The 22,301-nt window shown below is 43.6% G+C and overlaps 1 protein-coding gene across 1 annotated transcript; it reads right to left on the bottom strand.

Moving 5' to 3' along the window:
* Positions 1-8,191: 8,191 nt before the first annotated feature.
* On the bottom strand, positions 8,192-9,843 carry LOC136464743 (zinc finger protein ZAT5-like). The gene has a single exon (XM_066463695.1). The coding sequence runs from the start codon at positions 9,710-9,712 to the stop codon at positions 8,501-8,503; it is 1,212 nt and encodes a 403-aa protein (XP_066319792.1). The 5' UTR covers positions 9,713-9,843; the 3' UTR covers positions 8,192-8,500.
* Between the last annotated feature and the right edge of the window lie 12,458 nt (positions 9,844-22,301).

Below are 22,301 nucleotides of genomic sequence, written 5' to 3'. Positions count from 1 at the left end.
AATGTTATCTTACATTTGCCATTTCTAAAATGGCAATCATATCCATCAGTGTCCAAGCATGAAACACTAATCAAGTTTCTCTGTAAAGAGGGAACATAAAGTACATCTCTAAGTAAAAGTGTGAAGCCATCAGCAAGCTCTAGAGAAAGATCGCCAACGGCTTCAACATCTGCTCGGACTCCATTTGCAACTTTAACATGTCTTTCTCTTTTTTGCGTAGTCCTCGTCGAACGGAATCCCTGTAAGGAATTAGCAACATGAACAGTTGCACCTGAGTCAATCCACCAAGTAGATTTCAAATACTGTATATACAGGGATTCATTTATGAACGTAATAATGTTCTCACCTTTCTTTGCCATGATCATCTTTAAGTAATCGGGACAATCTTTCTTATAATGTCCCGTCTTCTTGCAATAGAGACACTGATCTTTCTCTACTGTGAACTTGTTCTGCTGAGGCTGATGCAGCATGGGACCCTTTCTCTTTGACTTTGAGGAGGAGTTAGCATTATTATTCTTTTTCTTGTTGTCTTTCACATAATTGATAGTGCCACCATTGGCAGCTTTCATTCTCTCCTCCTCTTGCACACACATAGCCATGAGCCTCTCTAAGTCCCACTTCTCGGGCTATATGTTGTAGTTGACAATAAAAGTGTCAAATTCCTTTAGCAAGGAAGCAAAAATCAGATGGATAAGGAACTCTTCCTTAAGAGCCAGATCTATTGGTTTTAGCTTGGATGTCAAATTGCTCATCCTTAGTATGTGCTCTCTTATGCCACCATTTCTAGAGTATCTCTCTGTCACTAGCTGCTTTATCAGCTGGGTAGCATATGTCTTTAAAGAGCCAGTGAACTGACTCTTTATTCTATCGAGGTACTCGGTGACGGTGTCACACTCTGGGATTGAGCCCATAATTGTAGGCTCAATCGTGTTCTTTATCACAGCCATATATTTCTTGTTAGCAGTGACCCACTTCCTATGCTCAAGGTGATAGAACATCTTTTAGGATTCAAAATCCCTCTCTCTGGTTGCCCAAGCGGCATCAGCCTCGTTTGTCTCCCTCACTAGTGCCACAGGCTCAGTGGGACACGGTGAGGTGACTACCCAGTCCACCTCAGCCAAGATGAAGGCCAGGTCAATCTTTTTCTTACACTCCATGTAGTTATCATCTTTGAGAGTGAGGATCTCTTTGATACAACCCATCAAGTTGTATCCGTCTGAAAACACAATTCATATGAAGTGAAAACATAAACATAATAATAACAATTGCATGCCTTAGTTCCAACGTTGGTCAAAATCAAAACATACAATTGTCATCCACTAATTCTACATCACCGTTGGGCAGAAATAAAGCATGACAAAACATCATAATATTGCCATTAATCAACGTTGGTCAGAATAATAACAATATTATAATAAATTAAAAACATATCCATTTTTCAAAATTAAATTCTCCCGTTAGTTCGAATTTAATAATGAAAATAACAACTTTAAATACACATTGGATAAATAATTCAATTTAATGAATTTTACCCATAGAAAAATTCTCTTTTCTATTTACTTTAAGCCATTTATCTATTTTCTAGGAAATAAATATTTACTAGAAAAAGAAAAACAAAAAATTGATTCAAAATGAATAATGTTCTTCAGCCCAGCCGGCAAAACAGCCCGTCCCACTCTACTTGCGCGCGCGCTGTGCTTCCCAGGCCGCAACCTGGGCCTAGGCCGCTAAAGCCGCGCGGCCGCGCGCGCCCGCCTAGGCCGATCGCTGGCCCGATCGATCTGCACCGTCCATCTTAACCCAATGGCCACACGCGCGTTTCGCTCGAAATAAAAGCCGACGCCGTGCCCCCCCAGAGAAAACCCTAATCCATTCTCTGCTGCCCTTTCTCTCTCTTCGCCTCTCTTCTCAGCGCAGCGAGCAGCAACCGAGCGATGACGAGCATGAAGATGGCGCCGTCACCGGTCCCCTCGCCGGCGTGCGCGCTCCCCAACGGGTGAGCACGCCATCGTCGAGCGATCTGGGCGGCGGTGCCCTGATCCCTTCCAAAACCCTAGATCTGACCCAGCCACTTCCCCTACTCTGTCTCGGTCCTGCGACAGCACGAAGACGATGATGGCGCCGTCGCCGGCCCTCTCGCCGGTGAACGCGCTCCCCAGCGAGTGAGCGCACCACCATCGAGCGCCCTGGCCGCGGCGCCCTTTACTTGAGCACTCGCCCACACGCCGACGAGGCAGCAGCACGGTGCGGCGGCGAGGTAGGCCTCTTCCCCTTCCCCTTTTCTTTTTCTTTGATTTTCTTTTCTTCTTTTCTCAGATCTATCCGATTTAGGGTTGGGGATGGGGTTAGGATCGAGATTAGGGTTTGGTTAGGGTTAGGGTTTCGCTATTGTTCTTCCCCGTGACTGATTTGCGAGTTAGGTTTCGGCTTTGATATCCGAGACCCTTTCTTTTCTCTGTTCTTCATCTAATTAGGGTTAGGGTTCGGTGACCCTCTTCTTTTCTCAGATCCAAACGGATCTACTCTGTGCCTTATCGTTCACCTGTTCTAGATCTAAAACCCCTAGAAAACCTGGCTTTGGTACCATTGTTGAAAAACTATTCGGATCACATGGTCATAGATCTAGACGGGTACATCTTGTAAATGGATAGCATGTCCTAGTACATGAACTAGAAAGAGATTAGAGGGAGGAGTAGTGCTAGGTTACCGACCATCATAGGCCTTCGATCTAGAGGCGTCTGCCATGGGCGTTGCGTCGGTGTCTGAGCGAGGGCAGCGATGGTCGGTGAAGACTGTGTCGGTGATGGGCGGTGGCGACCAGCGGTGAAGACGGTGGCGGCGCAGTGCAGTGGTGGTGGTGACGCAGTCCGGTGGTGGCACGACTGGTGGCTTCCTGTCACTGGCTGCGCGCCCTCTAGATCGGATTAGGGTTTGTCGGTGGGGAGCTCGGTTTAGGCAAACCTCGTGTACAGAGCCGCTGGCCCCCACCTCTATTTGTTGTGCAGTGTGACAGGGGCCCTCCAGCCATAGTGGGCTAGGCGCCCCCGATCAGGGCATGGATCAAAGGCCCAACTGGGCCGTTGGGCCCAGTTTGGGATTATAGATCAATCTAACAGCACGCACACAAAAATGTACATGCACGTACCTAATAACCAGCAACGAGATGCCACATGCATGTGGAAAAGAAATTAAACAAAAGCTGGTGCTACAATACTCCAATAACCTAAAAAGAGAGTTAACTTCAATTAACAGATTTAGTTCAAAATACTCTCTAGCTATGAATCTAGACAATAGCTAAAGTGTCAGCTATTTTTAGGACAGAGGGAATAATGGTAGTTCTCACCAATTATATACTAGTCTTTTTTGGTTGAGTCAGGTCTAAGGCTTGGTTTGTTGTGGGCTCCAGTGGACTTAGGTATGAGGGGACACAGATTTTTTAGTGTAGCGAGACAGGTCGGATTCGTTACGCATTCTAACATCAATCTATCAACAATCTCCACCACCTAATCTTCATCCAGCGGTCCATGGATCTCACTGTTCCTCCTATTTCAACTGATGCCTTTTTTTGTTATTTCTTACTACACCACTTCTCTTTGCCCTCCTATTTTTAGCCACCCTAATCATCTTGTTTTGATGTCCTCTCACCCTTGACATGATCGACACAACCACCTGTCTCCTCCACCATTTGTGGCCATTGACCGGCGACACCCTGCCTTCTTCATCTAGCCACTCGCCTGCCTCGGAGATCTTTGAAGCAAGGGAGCAGACTATAGCTCTGAGAAGCCCTTCCAAATGACCCATAGAGATCTCATTGGCGGCTGAAGGGTCGAGATGGCGACTAGAGGGGGGGTGAATAGTCTTTTTTAAAATTTAATCGCGTCGGCTAACCGATACAAATGCGGAATTTAAACTAACGGTCTAGCCAAGACTACACCCCACTATATATGTTCACTAGCACCTTGCAAAGATAACAAATATGCAACAAAGGTGCCGGGCTAGCTAGAGCTCTCCTAAACAATTCTAGGAGCAAGGTCACACAAACCTATGCCACTAGTACTTTAAGCAACAAGGGAGCTCCTACACATGCTAGTAAGCAAAAGCACAAAGCTAACTAAGCTCACTAGCAATGCTCAATAACAAGGCAACCAATGCCTAATTAGAGAGCGCAAATACTTAGTTACACAAACTAAGCAATGTGACTAACAAGGTTACTAAAACCAAATTAGCCACGCAAGGGAGCTACTTCTATGCTACACAAGCAAGAAGGTAATTAGCAAGCTACACAAGCTATCTAATTACAAGAGCAACTACACAAGCTTAATATGTATAAAAGTAATTGCAAGCTTGTGTAATAGGGATGCAAACCAACGGGAAGAACAAGGTTGACACGATGATTTTTCTCCCGAGGTTCACGTGTTTGCCAACACGCTAGTCCCCGTTGTGTCGACCGCTCACTTGGTGGTTCGGCGGCTAATTAGCATCACCCGCTAAGCCCGCACGTCGGGCGCCGCAAGAACCTACCCCTTGAGTGAGGGTAGCTCAATGACACGCTTTACTAGAGTTGCTCTTCACGGCTCCCGCGGGGCGAGCACAATGCCCCTCACAAGCACTTCTCCGGAGCGCCGCACAAGCTTCTTGCGCGCTTCGATGGAGACCACCACCAAGCCGTCTAGGAGGTGGCAACCTCCAAGAGTAACAAGCACCACCGGCTTGCAACTCGATCACCTAGTGCCACTCGATGCAACCTCACGATGCAATCGCACTAGAATCGTTCACTCACACAATCGGATGATCGCTATCAAGTATGTGTGAGATGGAGGGCTCCCAAGCACTCACAAGCATGGACACTAAGTCCCTTGAGGTGCTCTCCCCCAGCCATGGCTGAGGGCCACTTCTATTTATAGCCCCAAGGGCTAAACTAGCCGTTACCCCTTCACTGGGCAACGGTCGGGCCGACCGGACGCTCCGGTCGTGTTGACCGGACGCTGGACCTCAGCGTCCGGTCGCCCACAGACGACCACGTGTCCCGGTTCCAACGGTCACTTGACCTGACCGGACGCTCCAGCTTCAACTGACCGGACGCTGGACCCTCAGCGTCCGGTCGTTTCCAGTAAGCTCCCGAGCATGACCGGACGCGTCCGGTCGAATGCGATCGGACGCAGCCAGCGTCCGGTCACACTCCAGCGACTGCTACACTCCACGTCAGCGCGACCGGACACAGCCTGCCAGCGTCCGATGCATTCAGATCCAGCGTCCAGTCAGTTGACCGATGCCAGCATCTTCTCCATTCTCTTCACCCTTGCTCAAGTGTGCTAACCACAAAAATTTGCATCCGGCACAATAGAAAATAGACATTCCATTTTCCCGAAAGCGCCGAATCCCGCCTCGCAAGCTCGGCGGGAGGGAGAGAGGGACCCAAACCCATCTCACCCCTGCAAACACCACCTCCTTTGTAAATGTGCCAACACCACCAAGTGTACACCACCATGTGTATGTGTGTTAGCATTTTCACAATCATTTCCCAAAGGATGTTAGCCACTCAACTTGCCACGCCACTCGATCCTAGCGACAATACAAAGTTAGATCACTCGAGTGGCACTAGATGACCGATATGCAAACAAGTTTGCCCCTCTTGATAGTACGGCCATCTATCCTAAACCCGGTCATAAACTTCTCTACACACCTATGACCGGTGAAATGAAATGCCCTAGGTTATACCTTTGCCTTACGCATTTCATTCCATCTCCTTCAATGTTGATGCAACACATGCACCAACACGATCAACAATGATATGATCCACTTCATATCATCACATGATCATATTGGTTCATCGATCTTGACTTTACTTGCTCTTCACCGTTGCCATCGTCCATCGGCGCCAAGTCTTGCTCAAGCTTCACCGCCACGCGGTCCATCACTCCAAAGCCTTTGACTTGCCCTTCACGCTTGCAACCAGTCCATCAAGCCAAGTCTTGTCTTGATCTTCTCCACCTTGATCACATGACTCAATGTCATGTCTCATGTGCATTTAAGCTCCTTCATCATCACATGTGTGAGCTTTGCAACATCTCCAAGCCATTTTCACCTTCATGGCATATGTTGCTCACACACATGTACCTATGGACTAATCACCTGTGTATCTCACATAAACACAATTAGTCCACCTAAGTTGTCACTCAATTACCAAAACCAAACAAGGACCTTTCAGCGGCACTCAAAGCTCGTCCACTAAAAATGTCTTTGTTTTAAGTCAATTGAACCATGTGGAAAAAACCACAAGGGGTTGATTTATGCATAGGATGGGAGGATAGGGTGATTGTTGACCAATGTAGATCCCATTTAATGCATATAATCAAGATTATGTTGCTAGTACTCCTCTTATCTAGGGTGTCATCTGGTTCTCAAACGAATTAAGGACTTGGTACACAACAAGGCAGAAGCTAATAATTTTGCTTGCACACGGTGAGATCCGGACACTTCTTTGAGAGTAACCTAGGGCATATAGCGAACTCCCTGGTCTAATTAGTTACCTCTATCTCTCATAGATATATGCTGATTGTTGTTGCCTTGTACTAGGATTTTAAAAAGCCTTTTGAACTTTTTTGACCACCACAAAATATGTCATCATCAGTTGATACAAATTGATTGCTCTTGTATTGGATAGCAATGTGAAATTTGAATATTTTGATACAACTTTTTCATATTGACACGATCTGTATAATTTATTTTGACTAATTGTTGATAAAAATCAATTACTCCTATGACGTCTGGCTTTTCGGAATCCCAATACACACCTTATATTTTGAGAGGGGGCAGTGCTTAATTAAATAATCTAGTAGAAGTTCAGCCGTGGCTCTTTAATAATTATTAGAATTAATAATATACTTTTTTGCGGATTAACAATAATGATTTACTTGGTTTTGAAGGAACCAAGAAATGGATGCATGCATCACTAGGCTACACTACACATATGTAATACCAGGGGCCGGTATACGTAGCAGCTATAGCTTCCAATTGTCTTTCTTGGTTGCAATTGCAGCCCTAGTTGTGTTGTGTGTGATGTGAATATAATTCTTGTGCTCTGGATGGGTGTGGCTGGAATTGGAATTGGAATGGCTGGCAACTTTGCCCACTTCACCATCCACTGCCACCGTACTACCTTTATTAATGCCGCAAGCTAAGCGAGCTCAAAAGGAAACGTACACCACTTGAAAACGCTCTTCATAAAAGCTACTCGCTATTTTAGCACCCCAAACGGCAGCTGCTGATTCACTCGCACCAATCAAACTGCAAACACCCAAAAAAAAAAACCCCTCTTTTTTTCTTTGAAAAAAACGCATGCATGTTGTATTTATCGGCTATCGCCTATCTTCACCAACAATGGATCATCTAATTAATCCAAGGGTAATATATAACCGTTTTCTTTCTTTCTAAAATGCTACTGATTATTATTATTCACCTAAAGTAACTCCGACCAATGACATATATACTTTTTATACCACTTATTCTATATTTCAGGTGTCTAACTTTTTTTGCTGTTGTTCATACAACATGTAATATTGTCATTGTTTGACTATAGAAAAAAAAACTATAGCTTACTTTTTGTGAGTCGTTCTTTTAATTAATTACACTAGTTGGTTGTCTAAAATTGTTGTCTGAAAATTCAGGCACCTGAAATATAGCAACTATCTTTTTTATACATAGGCATATATACAAAGGCCACATACATATGTACGTGTATTATGAATTATATTATATATTTTGGCACCGAAAAGTACAGAACTAGGACATGCGAAAAAGGTGGATATGATAGTAGCAGGCCACAACATTGCACCCACTCCTGCCCCTCCTCCCCTCAATTTCAAGCTGGGAGAACAGTGGTGGCATGGCATTGTCACCACCCTTTGCTTTCATCACATTTCAGGCAACACCCACCACTCACTGCTCACTACTCTCTACTCTACTCACTCCCACACACACACACACACACACACACACACACGCTCACTACTCCAATGCAAGTGGCTGCCAAACTTTTTTCTTTCAAAGCAAATGGAACAATAATCTCAATATATTTGTATATATATTTGACAATTAATCTCTTCCATCTCCAGTAGTACAGTATATATGTAAATGTTAATTGCTACATACATACATACATACATACATACATACATACATGCAGTGCATATATATGGTGGTTTTTGTTACACCAAAGAATTGAAAGAATCAATTTTGTATATATGTTACAGCTTCATTGATATACATATATTTATATATATATCCCAATATATATAATAATAAATTTGTAAGTATAATTGAGGATGCATGGTAGACTTATGATCCCCAAGGAGAAGAAGAAGAAATTAAAGAGAAAGAAAAAGAAAGAGATCAATCAGCGTTTGTTAATAAGAAAAAGAATTCATGAGGCTGGCTCTGGCTGGCTGCTAGCTAGGCCAGGCATGCAGATGCAGGGCCGGCGGCGGCGGCGCTCATGTCGTCAATAATGGCAATCCACCAGTGCTGAGGCTGTCAGCATGAGCCCAGCCTTCTTGCCGTCGTTGAACCGGCCGAGACCGAGCATGACGGCCGCCGGCGGTGGCGGCGGCGGCGGCGGAAGAAGCGACACGACGGCAGCTTCCTCGTCGGACGGCGCCGGCAGGTTGAGGTCCAGCTCCAGGTTGATTCCCGCGCTGCTTTCCTTCTTGTTGTTGCTGTTACCGGTGGTGTCCGCGGCGACGATCGCCGTGGTGACCGCGCGGTGGCGCCGCATGTGGCCGCCCAGCGCCTGCCCCGACGCGAACTCGGCGCCACATATGGAGCACTCGTGCACCCTCAGCTTGCCGCTCGCGGCAGCAGCGGCGACGCTGCTGAGGCTGAGCGCGGTGGTGACGGTGACGTCCGGGAAGGCGGCGGACGTGGCGGCGGCGATGTCGATCGCCGCCGTCTGGAGAGGACGCGGCTGAGGCTGACGCTGAACAGCTAGGGGAGGTGGGGACGGCAACGCGGTCGTCGTCGTCGCCGCCATCGGTGGCGCCTTCGTTGCTGTGGTGGTGGTGGTGCCATCGACGTTGACCGCGGCGGCGATGTCGCCATCGGCGGTGGCGGCGAGGCGCGGCTTCTTGTGGCTGGCGCGGTGGCCGCCGAGAGCCTGGAAGGTGGGGAAGCACTTGTTGCAGGTCTTGCACTCGTAGACGTAGAAGCCGGCCCTGACGCCGTCCGGCGTGGCGGCCGCCTCCGTGTACTTGCGGCTGGTGTACCTCTCGGCCCTCGGCGGCGCGGCGGGAGGGGGCGGCGCCTGGTTCTGGTGTGGCGCCGTGGGCAGCGTGGACGACGGCAGCACCGCCGGCGATGGCTTGGAGTCGACGACGGAGGCTCCCGCGGCGCCCTGGGCGAGGAGGATGAGGCAGTGCGCCATGTCCTCCTCCTCGGTGGTGGTGCTCTCGGACGATGACACGGACGCGGACGCGGAGGAGGAGGCCGCGGCGGGCGGGTGGTGGCGCGGCCTCTTGGTGCGCTGCTTGCGCTTGACGGCGGCAGCGAGGGGCTGGTGGTGGCCGTGGCTGTCGTCCACCTGCACCAGGTCGGCGGTGGAGTGGTCGTCCGTGGAGGACGAGGTCGGCGTCGTCGTCGTCATGAGAAGGGTGAGCGCCGCCGTCTTGGTGTTGGTGGTCTTCTTCGTTTGGGCCACCAGCTCCGACGATGTTTGCATGCCGGGGAAGCAAGAAAGGTAGAGAGAGGTGGGGTGGGGTGGGGAAGCAAGAAAGGCTCCTGCCTCTAGGAGTAGGAGAGTAGGACACTGAGGACTAGGAGGAGGAGGAGGAGAGGCTGCCGTTTTATTGGAAGGGAAGAGGACAAGAAGGGAGGGCGTTTTGCTTTTGCATAGGATTGGAAATGGAGAATGGGAATGAGATCCACTATGTACATACCACTAGTACAACAACACTGGATGCTATGCTAGTAGCTGCCGCAATCAATGGAAAGGATGGAAGTTTCCTTTGGTTTATTAATACTACAGGCGTGTTTAGTTAATACGAAGTGTGATTGACACTATCCGTATTCGAATCCGAATTCGGACAGAAATATGAAAACAAATGTAATATCGGTGATATCCGTCCGTATCCGATCCGTTTTCATCCCTACGTACGCTACCAATTAAGTGTGATTGAGAAAACTATAGGTGTGTTAAACCTGGCTGCCTAGTATAACTTGTGGACAGTTTAATGGCCATGCGTCTCCTAATTCCTCCCCTGCCTCCTGCCTAAATGTGTAAAACATGCATGCATGTGTTTTTGCTACTTACTCCTAGATGGATAGCTTGTATCGGTTCAACAGCTACTAGCAGCTAACCTTAATTAAGCCACCAGCAGGACATGCATCTCTCCCCAATTTCTAGACACTAATTAGTAGCACTAGTGGTATATATAGCCTTAATTTCATATTTTAGTGTGGGGGCTAGGATTAATGCTGTGACAGTGAGCATTCCATTAATTAGTTAACCTGAAGGGGCATCTATCACCACTATAGCTGAATAATGAATGAAGAAATTATTCCCCCAAAAAAATGAATGAAGAAATAAATTGAAGAAGAGTTATTGTTTGTGTTAATTTGGATTGCTTGTTTCTACTCCAATTTGCATTGGTACATATGCAGGTGTGGGTGTGAGAAGAGAAAGGGATCTAAGCAGGAGTGGGGAGTGAGTAATAGTATAGAATTCAGCATTTCAGCAGCTAGCCAGGAAAGAAAGCAAGGTGTCCAACTCCATGTCCATGCAAATATTTTCTTTTGTGATGATGAATGATTCCTTTCCTGTTGTGATAGTGTCACCCTGCAAGGCTGGAGCCACAGGAAAAATGCTCTCTCATCTCCCTGTTATTTTGTCACATATATGCTCCTTTATTGGCGGTTCAGTTATTTCCAGAAATAAAAAAACTAAATAACACCACCTGGTAATAATATGTATATACTACTACCTAGGAACATCTTAACCAATACAGTTGTCTTTGTTGTAATTAGCATGCAATTCCCCATTATTAATAATTAACAGCCTTTTCTTCTTCCTTTTGTCAGCTGATTATTATTGATGCTGATGAACAGCTAGCTTGTTTGGCAGTTGGCAACTAATACTAGTAGCTAACTAAAGAGGTAGTGAGGCAGTGGTGGTGCAGGTGTCCCTGCCTAGTGCTAGTGGTGGCTGCTGGCCCCTGGCAGTACTAGCAGGCCAGCCACACAAAAATAATATGCCTGCACTGCAATTTGCTTGCTTGTTATCTCATCAGCAGCAACGCAACTCCAACTCATCTGAACCTGCAACCAATGCAAACGTTTTGTTCAGTTCAGATCGCCTGTCCTTTGCACTGCAACTTGCATTGCATCGCCTAATCCTAGCTAATAACAGTCACTTGCTTTCTAAGCTAAGCCAACCAAAATCCAGTCCTACCATGCATTTCATTCAGTTCGTGCAGCAGTGCCACTTCCATCTTTTCTCTCTCCAAACGTTCGTTACTGATCGATGCTAATTAATAATTGTTAGTTAGTGGTTGCATTTTTATTTTTATTTTAAATTCGGTCTTTATATTTTACAAAAATCAGGCGGACTTTCTTGTGTTTGGTGAGCTTTATATATATGCAGTAGATAGATAGCTGCTGTGGCTACACTGTCTCAATCAAATGAGCTAGTGTCATCGATCATCTTCAGATTAAGAGCAAGATATATTGGGTCACACTCACAACTATCAACCACTGCTCTCATAACTGCGTCAAAATGTCCAACTAGTAAAATTTTTGTATCTGTTAGTAAATTTTTTTGAGGAATTAATGGAATTATTGTTCATTATTTATCGTACAATCTCAATCGTAGTAGTTGATGCGATCTTTGCATGAAGAAATTAATCATTTTTTTAAGAAAATGAATTAAAAAATGGCATATATGTAAGAATAAGCATTCTCTGCAAAGAGGAAATTATGAAGTCCTTGCATGGTATGTATGTGTGGTGACTTGTGAGTTGAGACTAGCTTAACTGTGTGAGGGGAGAAGTCAACGGTTACATGAATATGAAGAGAAATGGGAAGGTAGGAGGACGCATGATTCTTGACGTGAGGATCAATGGGAATTGTTATATATTTGCATTGCTGTGTGGGGGCAAGGGCAATATACATCCTAATTAAGCTAGCTAGTTTATTTAGAATAGGAAAATAAAATTCAACAAAGAACAGTAGTGATTGGATGCCATACATGGCCGGCGAGGTGGGGGCAAGCAAGTAAGGCATCCATCCAACCATCCATCACATGGAAAGGAAAGCCGCTATAGCTGCCCTTGCTAAGTTGCATGCCACTTAATCATCTCTGCTACACCCTACTAGTATAACCTTAGCTAGATTTTCTCTCACTCAAATGGCCAAACATGCACACACATGACACATGCACACTCACTTGCACTGCAATAATAATCCAAAGTTATTATCTAGCTAGTGTGTACATGCCTTTCCTTGCCAAAACAACTAAATTAAAAAAAAAGGGTGAGTGTCCTTGCATTGAGCTAGCTAGCTTGCCATGATCCTGCCTATGATTGGCAATCAGCCGAGTTGTCCCTCATGTGGAGAACCCTAGCTTTAAGGATCCTATTATTATATATATGATTATCTGCTAGATAGCTAGTGCATCCGATCCATCTCTCCTAGCAGCCAGAACATGCATATGCTGATAATGCAATGCACTCTTGCTTTGTATGAGTGTGATCAGTGTATGCTAGATTCATTATGAACCCAAAAAGTAAACTAATAAAATAGATACGAGTTTAAGAATAAGGAAATTTTTTATTTGTGCTACAATCAACCCGATCCTCCCTCCAGTAGGCCACCAGTACTAGACCAAGTACATGCATGCCACGGCACCATCTCTCAGCTCCACATTATTTAAAAAAAAACTGTAAGATGTCATTGCCTTGTCAGTCGAGTTATCTTTCTTACCCATGGCATCAGGCCATATGGATATAGATGGAGTTGAAAGTGTGTGCAGTGTGCTACTCCACTCAACAAGATAGCTTTAACAGCAGCCAACATCTGGCCAACCGCCCCTCGGTTTGCAAACTTTCCTCAGTAGTAGCTTATTAAGTTAATTAGATGCAAAAAACCTTATGTGCATGCTAGCACATAGCTAGCCAGCTACACACACATCTTACTCTTAGAAATTCTCAAGGGACGTGCTAGGAAAATAAATAAGTCCTAGAAATTCTCATAATAATTAGAAACATATCGCATTTAATTTGGTAGACTCTCACCATCATAACCAACAATAGCCATTGGACCCCTTTTGTTTCTAAAGAAATTACCCACCATTGTCATTGTGAAAAAAAAACATAGTTAGTTAAAAAAAACTTTTTTTGACTAAATTCAGACAGATGGAACGAATTTGACGTATCGCAGTCTGTTCTGATCTCTTTACTGGAGAAAAGAAAAGGAGAACAAATTTAGGAAGCAATTGGCAGATGAATTAAGCTAGCACCAACTTTGTAATATATGCAACAGGATTTACATGAGTTGGCAGATTGGATTATTGATTGGTGTTGGGAGAGAACATGTGGCGCAGTTGAAGGACACCAACCGTACCCCAGCCCACCTGCATCTGACTATTTTTCTGCATACAAGTGGATCGAAGTGGTGGCCTGCATTTGATTTTCTACATATCATCATCCAACTCTAACTGAATTAGTGGGACACTCGATCACTGCTAGCTCTCATATATAGTCTACAGGGAGATCAGCACTCACAGTCTAGTTTAGCGAGTGGGCCACCACTCCTCAACTCAAATCATACTCTTACCAAATTAATTATATTTTCTCTTTATTACAAAATATAAATCTAATCGACCAGAATTGTTGTTTGCCTGGCGCTTTTAACTTTCACCATCATCATCATCTAGACATTCATGCAGATTGATACCACAACATTGGTACTACTACGAGATTATTCATGATGAAAAACAAAAGTGTCAGAAATATATTAAAAAACGCGTGCCTAGGCATGTATTTCATTAAGAGGAAATATGACATTGTACAGATTAGTCGTGTTCATGTATAATGTTCTAATAGACTTGAAGAAGATTAGGTAGCTAGGAGAGACCAGGACGAGGGAAACAGAGCCGGGAGAGGAGATTGACTTAGCATGCATGATCACATCGTTCAGAGTACAGCAACTGAACAGCAAGTGTGCATGTTGTGCTTGCTCCAATGCAAGGTTAAGGAATAAGATTTGGAGCTAGCCGGGTAGCTAGCAATGCTAGCTGCGTGGATGCATCTCGCTGTCATGCTTAGAGATGAGCGTTAATCACGATGCCCCAACTAACTGACAGACAGACAGACATGTTCTCCAAACGAAGCATCGTCAAGCCGAGTAGTACTCAGTATGTAAGCGACACTTGTGCACAGCATACATGTAGCTAAGAATATTAAAGCCTTGTTGTGAGAGGTTATGCCTGCCTTGTTGCTGATGAATGGACTTCAGCCTAGCTAGCTCTTGTTGATATTAAATATATATTAGTAGTAATATATATTTAGTGGCGTGGAGTGGAGGGAGAGTGTGGATGCTGCGATGCTACCTTCATCTCTCTGTCCCTCTCTCTATATGTGTGTGTGTGTGGTTGATGCCTGTCACCTTGAGAGGAGGAGGAAGAGTGTGGCAGGCAAGTGCTTGCTTCATGGTCATGGGCAACCTACCACTACCACCCTCCCAGGCTCAGATTTCATTCACACAAGACACTATACTCTGATTGGTGGTGGACAGGGGAGGGCAACCTGCAGATTTATTCCTCCCCCTGCAACCATGCATGCATGTGCTAGAATCATCTTTTGTTCCTTGTCACAAGTCATGCATCTATCCTATCCCTCTTTGCATTGCTACACGGAAGGCAGAGTGAGTCCATGCATGTTCTGCTGCTGCTGCTGATTAGTTAGTTAGTTCATCAACAACATGGTGTCATGGACTGATGATACCACATACACACATATAATATTATATAAAAATGCTCTAATGCTACCTAGATGCATCTTCAGAGTTGAAACATTAATGGATCTTGCTTCACGAAAGTAGATTAGGTAGTGGCCGGATGACACCAAAACCAAACTTGTGAATCCTTGTTTATTTCCCCAATCATATACAGTACTCAGTTCCCTATGGTCAACTTAATAGCTCCCTGATGAGGTTAGCTCCATGAATTAACCTTTGTGTCTTCACTCTAAAAAAAATGGATATGACCATTTACCCAACAATAACTTAATTGGTAGATAAATGTTATGTTAAGCAGAAGCCAACATTATTCTCCTGCTGTATATATGAGATGAGAGAGAGAGAGAGAGAGAGAGCTAGACAGAGATAGAGAATCGGCAAAGAGAATAAAAAGGACAGAGCAGGATCCACGCATTATTAGGGGGTGTTTGGTTTCATGGACTAAATTTTAGTCCATGTCACATCGGACGTTCGGATGCTATTTAGGAGAACTAAATATGAGTTAATTATAAAACTAATTACATAGATGGAGACTAATTTACGAGACGAATTTATTAAGCCTAATTAATCCGCCATTAGCACATATTTACTGTAGCACCACATTGTCAAATCATGGACTAATTAGGCTTAAAAAAATCGTCTCGCAAATTAGCCACAATCTGTGCAATTAGTTATTTTTTTCGTCTATATTTAATACTTCATGCATGTGTCTAAACATCCGATGGGACAGGGACTAAAATTTTCCTGTAGAAACCAGAGAGAACTTTACCAACTCCAACCAAAAAAAAACTTAACCAACCAATATCATTCAAGGTCTTTTTTTTAATATAAAATACTACAAGCTTGCCAGCCAGTAGGAGCTCTTTGCTCTCACTGCTCACTACTACTAGTCAGTAGCAGAAGTGCAGAACAGAGGTGCCCCTCTTATCCAAGAACTATACTACACTCAGAAACAGAATCCACAAAAAGGAAACTAACTAACTAGTGACAAGATCTCTCTCCCTCAACAGTGGGCCCCTGATCACGACCTGAAATGAATGCCGGGGCTACATATATATACAAATAATAGTAACAAGCAATTTCAATCTGGTAGGAGATGAAAATTTGTGGCCTTTCTTTTTCTCGCTTTCTTCTTTCTGGAAAGGTCGTTACAAAAACGACCACTCTGTTAGATAATCCAGGCTCAATTTGGCTCCTATTTTCTCTCTGGCTGTTAGTCAATAACTGAACTCGGCCTTAGCCAAGCCGAGTGCGTCATGTACAACCTGATGCATGCTGCGTTCATGCATAGGTTCTCCTTCTTTCTAGCAGTAGTGATCATAGGCGCAGGCAGCGTTCTCGCTTGTGGGATGGCACGGGCATGTCGGAGTTCGTGGCGTGCGCGTTAGTGGTAGCAGTGGTGATCGGCATGTCTCTAGTCGTGGGATGGCGCGACAATTGTGGAGCGTGGAGATCGCAGCGTCATGGCCAGCCGTGGCCTTTGTAATTCTATTTATATTTGAGCAATACAGAGTCAGAAAAAGCTGCGTCAGTTGCGGCACCAAAACGTGTGTGTTTTCACTGCTCTTGCGTGCGTTCTCTGAGTTTACAACTCATCGTTTTCCTCTCCGGCAACGGGCGCCGGAGAGCGAGAGACTACACACTCGTATGAATATCCTTTTGAGCATGCAAGTTGCCAGGCTACAGCAGTTTGTTTGTTCCCACCCCATGCCCAGAACCAGAACCACACTGATGAGTGATGACTGATCCATGCATATAGCACAGCACAGCTGCAGTTAGTAGTATGTATTAATTCTTCAGAAGTTCAGACACTGAATTCCATATGTTATATAATCTATAATAATCCATTGACGATGGGTCAGAGATTATTACATATTAATTGAGTCCAGAAGGTCTGTATATTTTCACCAAGATGTAGGCATGCCTAACTACTGGAGTATGGTTAGCTGGGCAACCGGCCAAACTGTTGCAGTGCGGTGCAGTGGTAGGCAAGTACTTCACTGAAAACTGGTGGCGAGTGATGAATGAACCAGCTGACGCATGGCCTACTTTCAGCTCCAACCTAAACTCTGCTTCCAAAGTTAGCAACTTGAAGTACCAGCAGTAGTACTGTATTCATATCGTGGCATGGAAAAAAGAAAATTGGGCATGCATGTATGCCGGCTTTTTTATTTGCAGATTATATATATTATTGGATGGAGCTGTATTCACCAAGATGTTGGCATGCCTAACTACTGGAGCAGTAGTACTGCCTTTTTGTTGAGCTGACACTGAGAGTAGTAATATACTGTAATTGGGACTTGGGAGTGATATATATAACTCGATCCAGAGAAACTACACATATATCCATATCTTTATCTTTGCACTTCTTATCCACTCATATATAGCTATCGGCAACGTACTAGGACACAAGTATATAAAATTTTGCTGGCCACAGGAAAAGAAAAGAAAAGAAAAGAAAGAAGCATATCGTATGCCCAGAGCCCACACACACCACACATGCACAGGCAGGGTAGCAGAGCCACTAGATGGAGTGCCACTCGCTGCAGGTAGGCAGCAGCACACGTAGTACATGCTTCATGCTTGCAGTGATCTATCTAGTAGGAACACTGAAGTGGCTCTTGTGTGCCACTAGACAAGTGATAAGTGGCAGCAGCAGGGTTTCTCTTTCTCAGCGGTACCAGTGGCCAGTAGCAGATAGATTGATGGATAATAGATGTTCTGTTAGCAGCAGGCAGCAGCAAAAGCGACTGCTTGTATATATATAAATAATCTGCAGTTTGCAAATAAAGCAGGCAACGGAACGAGGGACAGCAACAGATAGTGAGACGTACAGGTAGCGGCGCTCACAGCCAAGCACACAAGGTAGCATGCAGTAGCACTAGTGAATGATGGATGGATCGGCTCGGCTGGGAACGAATGGGATGCTCCTCTCCTCAGTCCTCTCCTCCGTGGAGTGGGGAGTGAGGAGAGAGGACAGGACAGGGACACACACACACACAGCTAGCTTTGTGGCATCGGCGGCGGCCGAGCATGCAGCCTGTGGAAGGCAAGGAAAGCTAGAGCCTCGCCTGTGAACGGGAGGCGCCGGCACCATATTCTTCCGTGACTGACGGCGACGCTGCAACTGATCCTCTACACTCACTGAATGAATCGAACACTCAGTCATTTAGCTTGTTTAAACACCGCCCGTGTAGTGGATAATCCTAGCTCGATTTTTGTTGAGTTGCTGGGGTATGGCACGCGCGTACGTAGCACCATATCATATCCTTGTGGTACGGTGTTCGCGGCCACAATATGTGTCAATATAGAGTCCAAGAAACCTGTGTTCGTGTGCGCGCGGCACCCAATGCACATTATATTCCAGCTAGTGTACGTTCGATCGCGTGGTGTTCTTTCGTTCATCAGGGTGATCGATCTTCATCGTCTATCGTCGTCTTCGGCGACGGGCGCCCGCGGTGGAGACGACAAATCCCCAGTCGTTCGTCCCATTTAATCGAGCGTTTAGCCCGTCTAAAACGTCCATTTAGCCCGAGTAATTAATTAGTGGCTACTAAACGATAGATGCATGCCTCGCTTCAAAAGCAAATGAGGCTCATATATAACTTCACTAGCTCAGTTATGGCCTAGGCCAGCCATCTCCGTCGCCCTTAATCCTGCTAGCTGATCATGTCACTCCGATCCCGTGAGCACCACCACTCATCCTCCTGCTGCTCCCGTTGTTCGACACATGTAGTATCTACAATCATATTGCACGCATGATACGATTCCTTTTTCCTTTTCTTTTTTCCCAGCCCTTTTTGTGATACTCATGCATCATACTTGCCCACACCAGGCCACCGCTACACTACGACACCAGTCAGGCTCGATCACTGGCTAATAAACCACTGTCGTCGTCTGCCATTGCTTAATTCTCCAAAGAAGAAGAAACTGAAAAATTATGGTCTCCTCTAGACTAATGTCGTATTAACGGTAGCTTGGTAGAGATATATCTAGGTTCTCATACTCTTTCCAAAAAAATGTTTCAGATGATGATAAGTCAGAGTCACTTTCTGAAATCGTTTAGTTGCATTGGTTAGAGTGGATTCTAATTTCCAAAAACAAGTCTACTTAAAAATCATATAGATTAAAATATTCTTAAAAATTAAAATATTTGTGCGAAGAACGACTTAAATACAACTTATTTTAACTTATTGCACCTTAAACTTTTTTGTCTGGCTTCGAATCCCTCAGTGAACATTCCATTTTGGAGTTGATTCTTGCGATTCTCTCGAGAAACCAGCCATCCAAGCGAACCCTAAATCTGGTTGGTTTCCTCTCACTTGTCTTTATTGCTGTTGCTGGCTGATGCTGCGCCACCAAACCAAATTCAGATATACTCCTCCACACATGGAGTATGTTGCATGCATGCCTTTTAACCTATTGCCTTTTAGGATCGGATGCCATATGCTAGAGGTTGAAGAGCGGTGTTCTGCAGCTATCTCCTCTCTCGCCAACCACTGGCCTGTGGTTGCCAATTAGCTTGGTCGTCGCACGCTTTTTCAGACCTTGCTTTTAGGTTCCTCTTGTACTCTATTTTGTTTTTTTATTTAAGCTTATGAGAAGATAGACAATTCACTTCGAGCCTCAAATTATTATTTTTTATTTAATTGCACTTGCTAGGATTTAAACTCTGGTAGGGCTAGATACCGTATTGAATTGCATACTCCGATGGATTCAACCCAAAAGCTTCGGTAAATGTTGAATGCAGGAAATTTACTTTAATATCAAAAAGGTTGATTTGGAGCATGACAACTTATAATGGTATCAGTGTTATATATCTCAATTTCTGGCACGACGGAGGGCAAAATAAATAAAACTAAAGTACATGAAACTTTTGTAATAGTAAAAGTAAAGCAGTACAAGGTTGATAACATGGACATTCGTCAATAACATAGACCACATGGACTGTGGTGCAAGACCACTGCAAGCAATTGCGCGAAAAAGAAAATCTTTAACCTCCTTAAACTTAAACAATCATTGTGATATGATTTTCCTCCTTGAAATCTAAAACCACACATCTTATGGCCTAAAGTCTCGAAACTCTTCAAATTACCCTCGTAGCCTGGTTAGAAGTGATTTTGAAGGTGGTTTCGTCCGTTTTTGTATTAAAAATCTAGGAAATACTTGATAAGGTTTTTAAACCACGTAAAATGTCTTCATCTAAAAGTATTGACAAAAATCCTAGAGATAGATTGAGATGCGACAAATCTAAATAAAAATTCATGAAAATATATGTAGAAGCTTTCAATATTATATTTGGATCTAGAAAATTGGGGAAAATATCTATAAAAATATAAAAAAAAATCCCAAAACATTGTAATTGATGCTTGAACATGCTTTGAAAAGTTTCCACAACAAAATTATATGATGAAACCATCATGAATGCATTTAGCATTAGTCAATGTTGCATTCATGTTGGTTGCATCTTATATTTTTTGCTGTGGAATGTTTTTGAAACACATTTAGACACCTATAGCTATTAGAATGTTTAGTGAGTTTTCCATATTTTTGTATATCTAACCATTTCTTAGAGCTAAATCTAATTATTTTAGAGCTTGTATATATATATATTTTTTTTTTCATGAGCTCTGAATATTTTATCAAGGTTTTTCGTGTCCTAATATACCTCTAGGATTTGTCTCAAAACTTTTAGAAGATCGGAACTTTTTATGGTTTAAAATCTTATCAAGTATTTATCAATATTTTTATTAACTAAAAATAAGATCCAACTGCTTTCAAAACCACTTCAATCCGGTGTACGGAGGTAATTTGAACAGTTTTTTTGACGAATTTGAACAGTTTTAACTTCTAAGAGTACATGATGTAAGATGTCTAACTTACAGATTGAGAAAAATAAGGCCACACTGATATTTCAGGGAGGTAAAATTGAATTTTTGGAGTGACTATGGAACATTCGGTTGATTTTGTGTCTTTCTATCAACATCAAAAAATGACACGTCATATGAATCAAAATCTGGATGGTATAAAAAACAACCAGATTCTAATCAGCAAAGCGTAATAAAAAACGATTGAAAAAATAAAACAACAAACAACCACATCTGGAACAGTACCTGCCTCCACCTGATGCATACACGCTACAGAAAAGCAAAAAGAAGCACCTCATGTGACATAGGAGAGATTCAACTTGACTACCAAGAAACAAAAAACATAAAACACAGAACTACAGAAAAAAGGAAATTGTCAAAACAACACGGAAGCAAATGAACAAAGCAAAATAAAAAACTTGCTGAAAACTCAAAAACACAGAGCAACCAAAGATTGACAATCAGCAAAGCTTTGGCAGATAAAAAGCTTGTTGGAAGCTCAACTACAGAGCAACCAAAAGATTGACAACCAGAAAAGCTTTTGGAAAACACTGAAAATCAAGCACAACTGCTAAACGAAAAAACAACTAAACTGAAAAATGACTGAGGAGCAGCTGTCCACAGTTCTGAAAATTGACCACACCAAACAAGCTGCTGTTGGATGGGTCACTGGTGAAAAAATGTTCTTCGGTCCCTCCTAGCAGCAAGCACAAGCAAAAAGATCAAAAAACAAGAAAATAGTTTGCTGAAGCTTCTCAAAAGGAAACGAACAAGCAGACATTTCAAGTCAAATTTGGCAACAAGTTGCTCTGGAACTTTCAACTGCATTCGGAAGAAGGACTGGACAACAAAGGAAACTACAACAGACTTGGCATTTCTTCAAACACGCAAAGCACAAACAAACATTCCTATATCAAGAGAAGACATTGAAAAACTAAAATAACAAGATATCACTCACAATAAAAAAAAATGAATTACACTAAAATAAACAACAAACTAAAATGACAGCATAACACTCAATGTAAATAAAAAACAATGAAGGACTGAATAAAATAAGATGATGAAAAATTGGGAGCGGAGAAGAGCATAGTCAAATTTTTTGATAGACAGGCAATACTACAAACAGTCGACACATATGTAATTGTTCGCGCTAGCAAACAGAGTCTGAAAGATTAACTTCAATTTCCACGTAACTGTAACACTAATTTCCACTATTTTTCCTCTAGAAGCAATCTATGAATGAACTAGAATAATTTCATTTACGCGTTGAAATACATAGCAGGCCTCAACTACGACCGTACACAGCCATGAATTCTGCAACCAGAACTTCCATTGGAAACATACAAGGGATATATTGAGAACAAGATACCATTGGAGCTGAAGCTCAACGTCAGGTTACCCATAATATCACTTGATTTCGGCACATTAATA

Source organism: Miscanthus floridulus, chromosome 7, assembly GCF_019320115.1.
Source record: "Miscanthus floridulus cultivar M001 chromosome 7, ASM1932011v1, whole genome shotgun sequence".
In the NCBI taxonomy this organism is placed as follows: domain Eukaryota; kingdom Viridiplantae; phylum Streptophyta; class Magnoliopsida; order Poales; family Poaceae; genus Miscanthus; species Miscanthus floridulus.
The sequence above is the reverse complement of the archived record's forward strand: the minus strand, read 5'-3'. Positions and strand labels throughout refer to the sequence as shown.

Coding starts and splice junctions, on each gene's coding strand:
- LOC136464743 (XM_066463695.1), bottom strand. CDS start 9,712: ATGCAAACATCGTCGGAGCTGGTGGCCCAAACGAAGAAGACCACCAAC.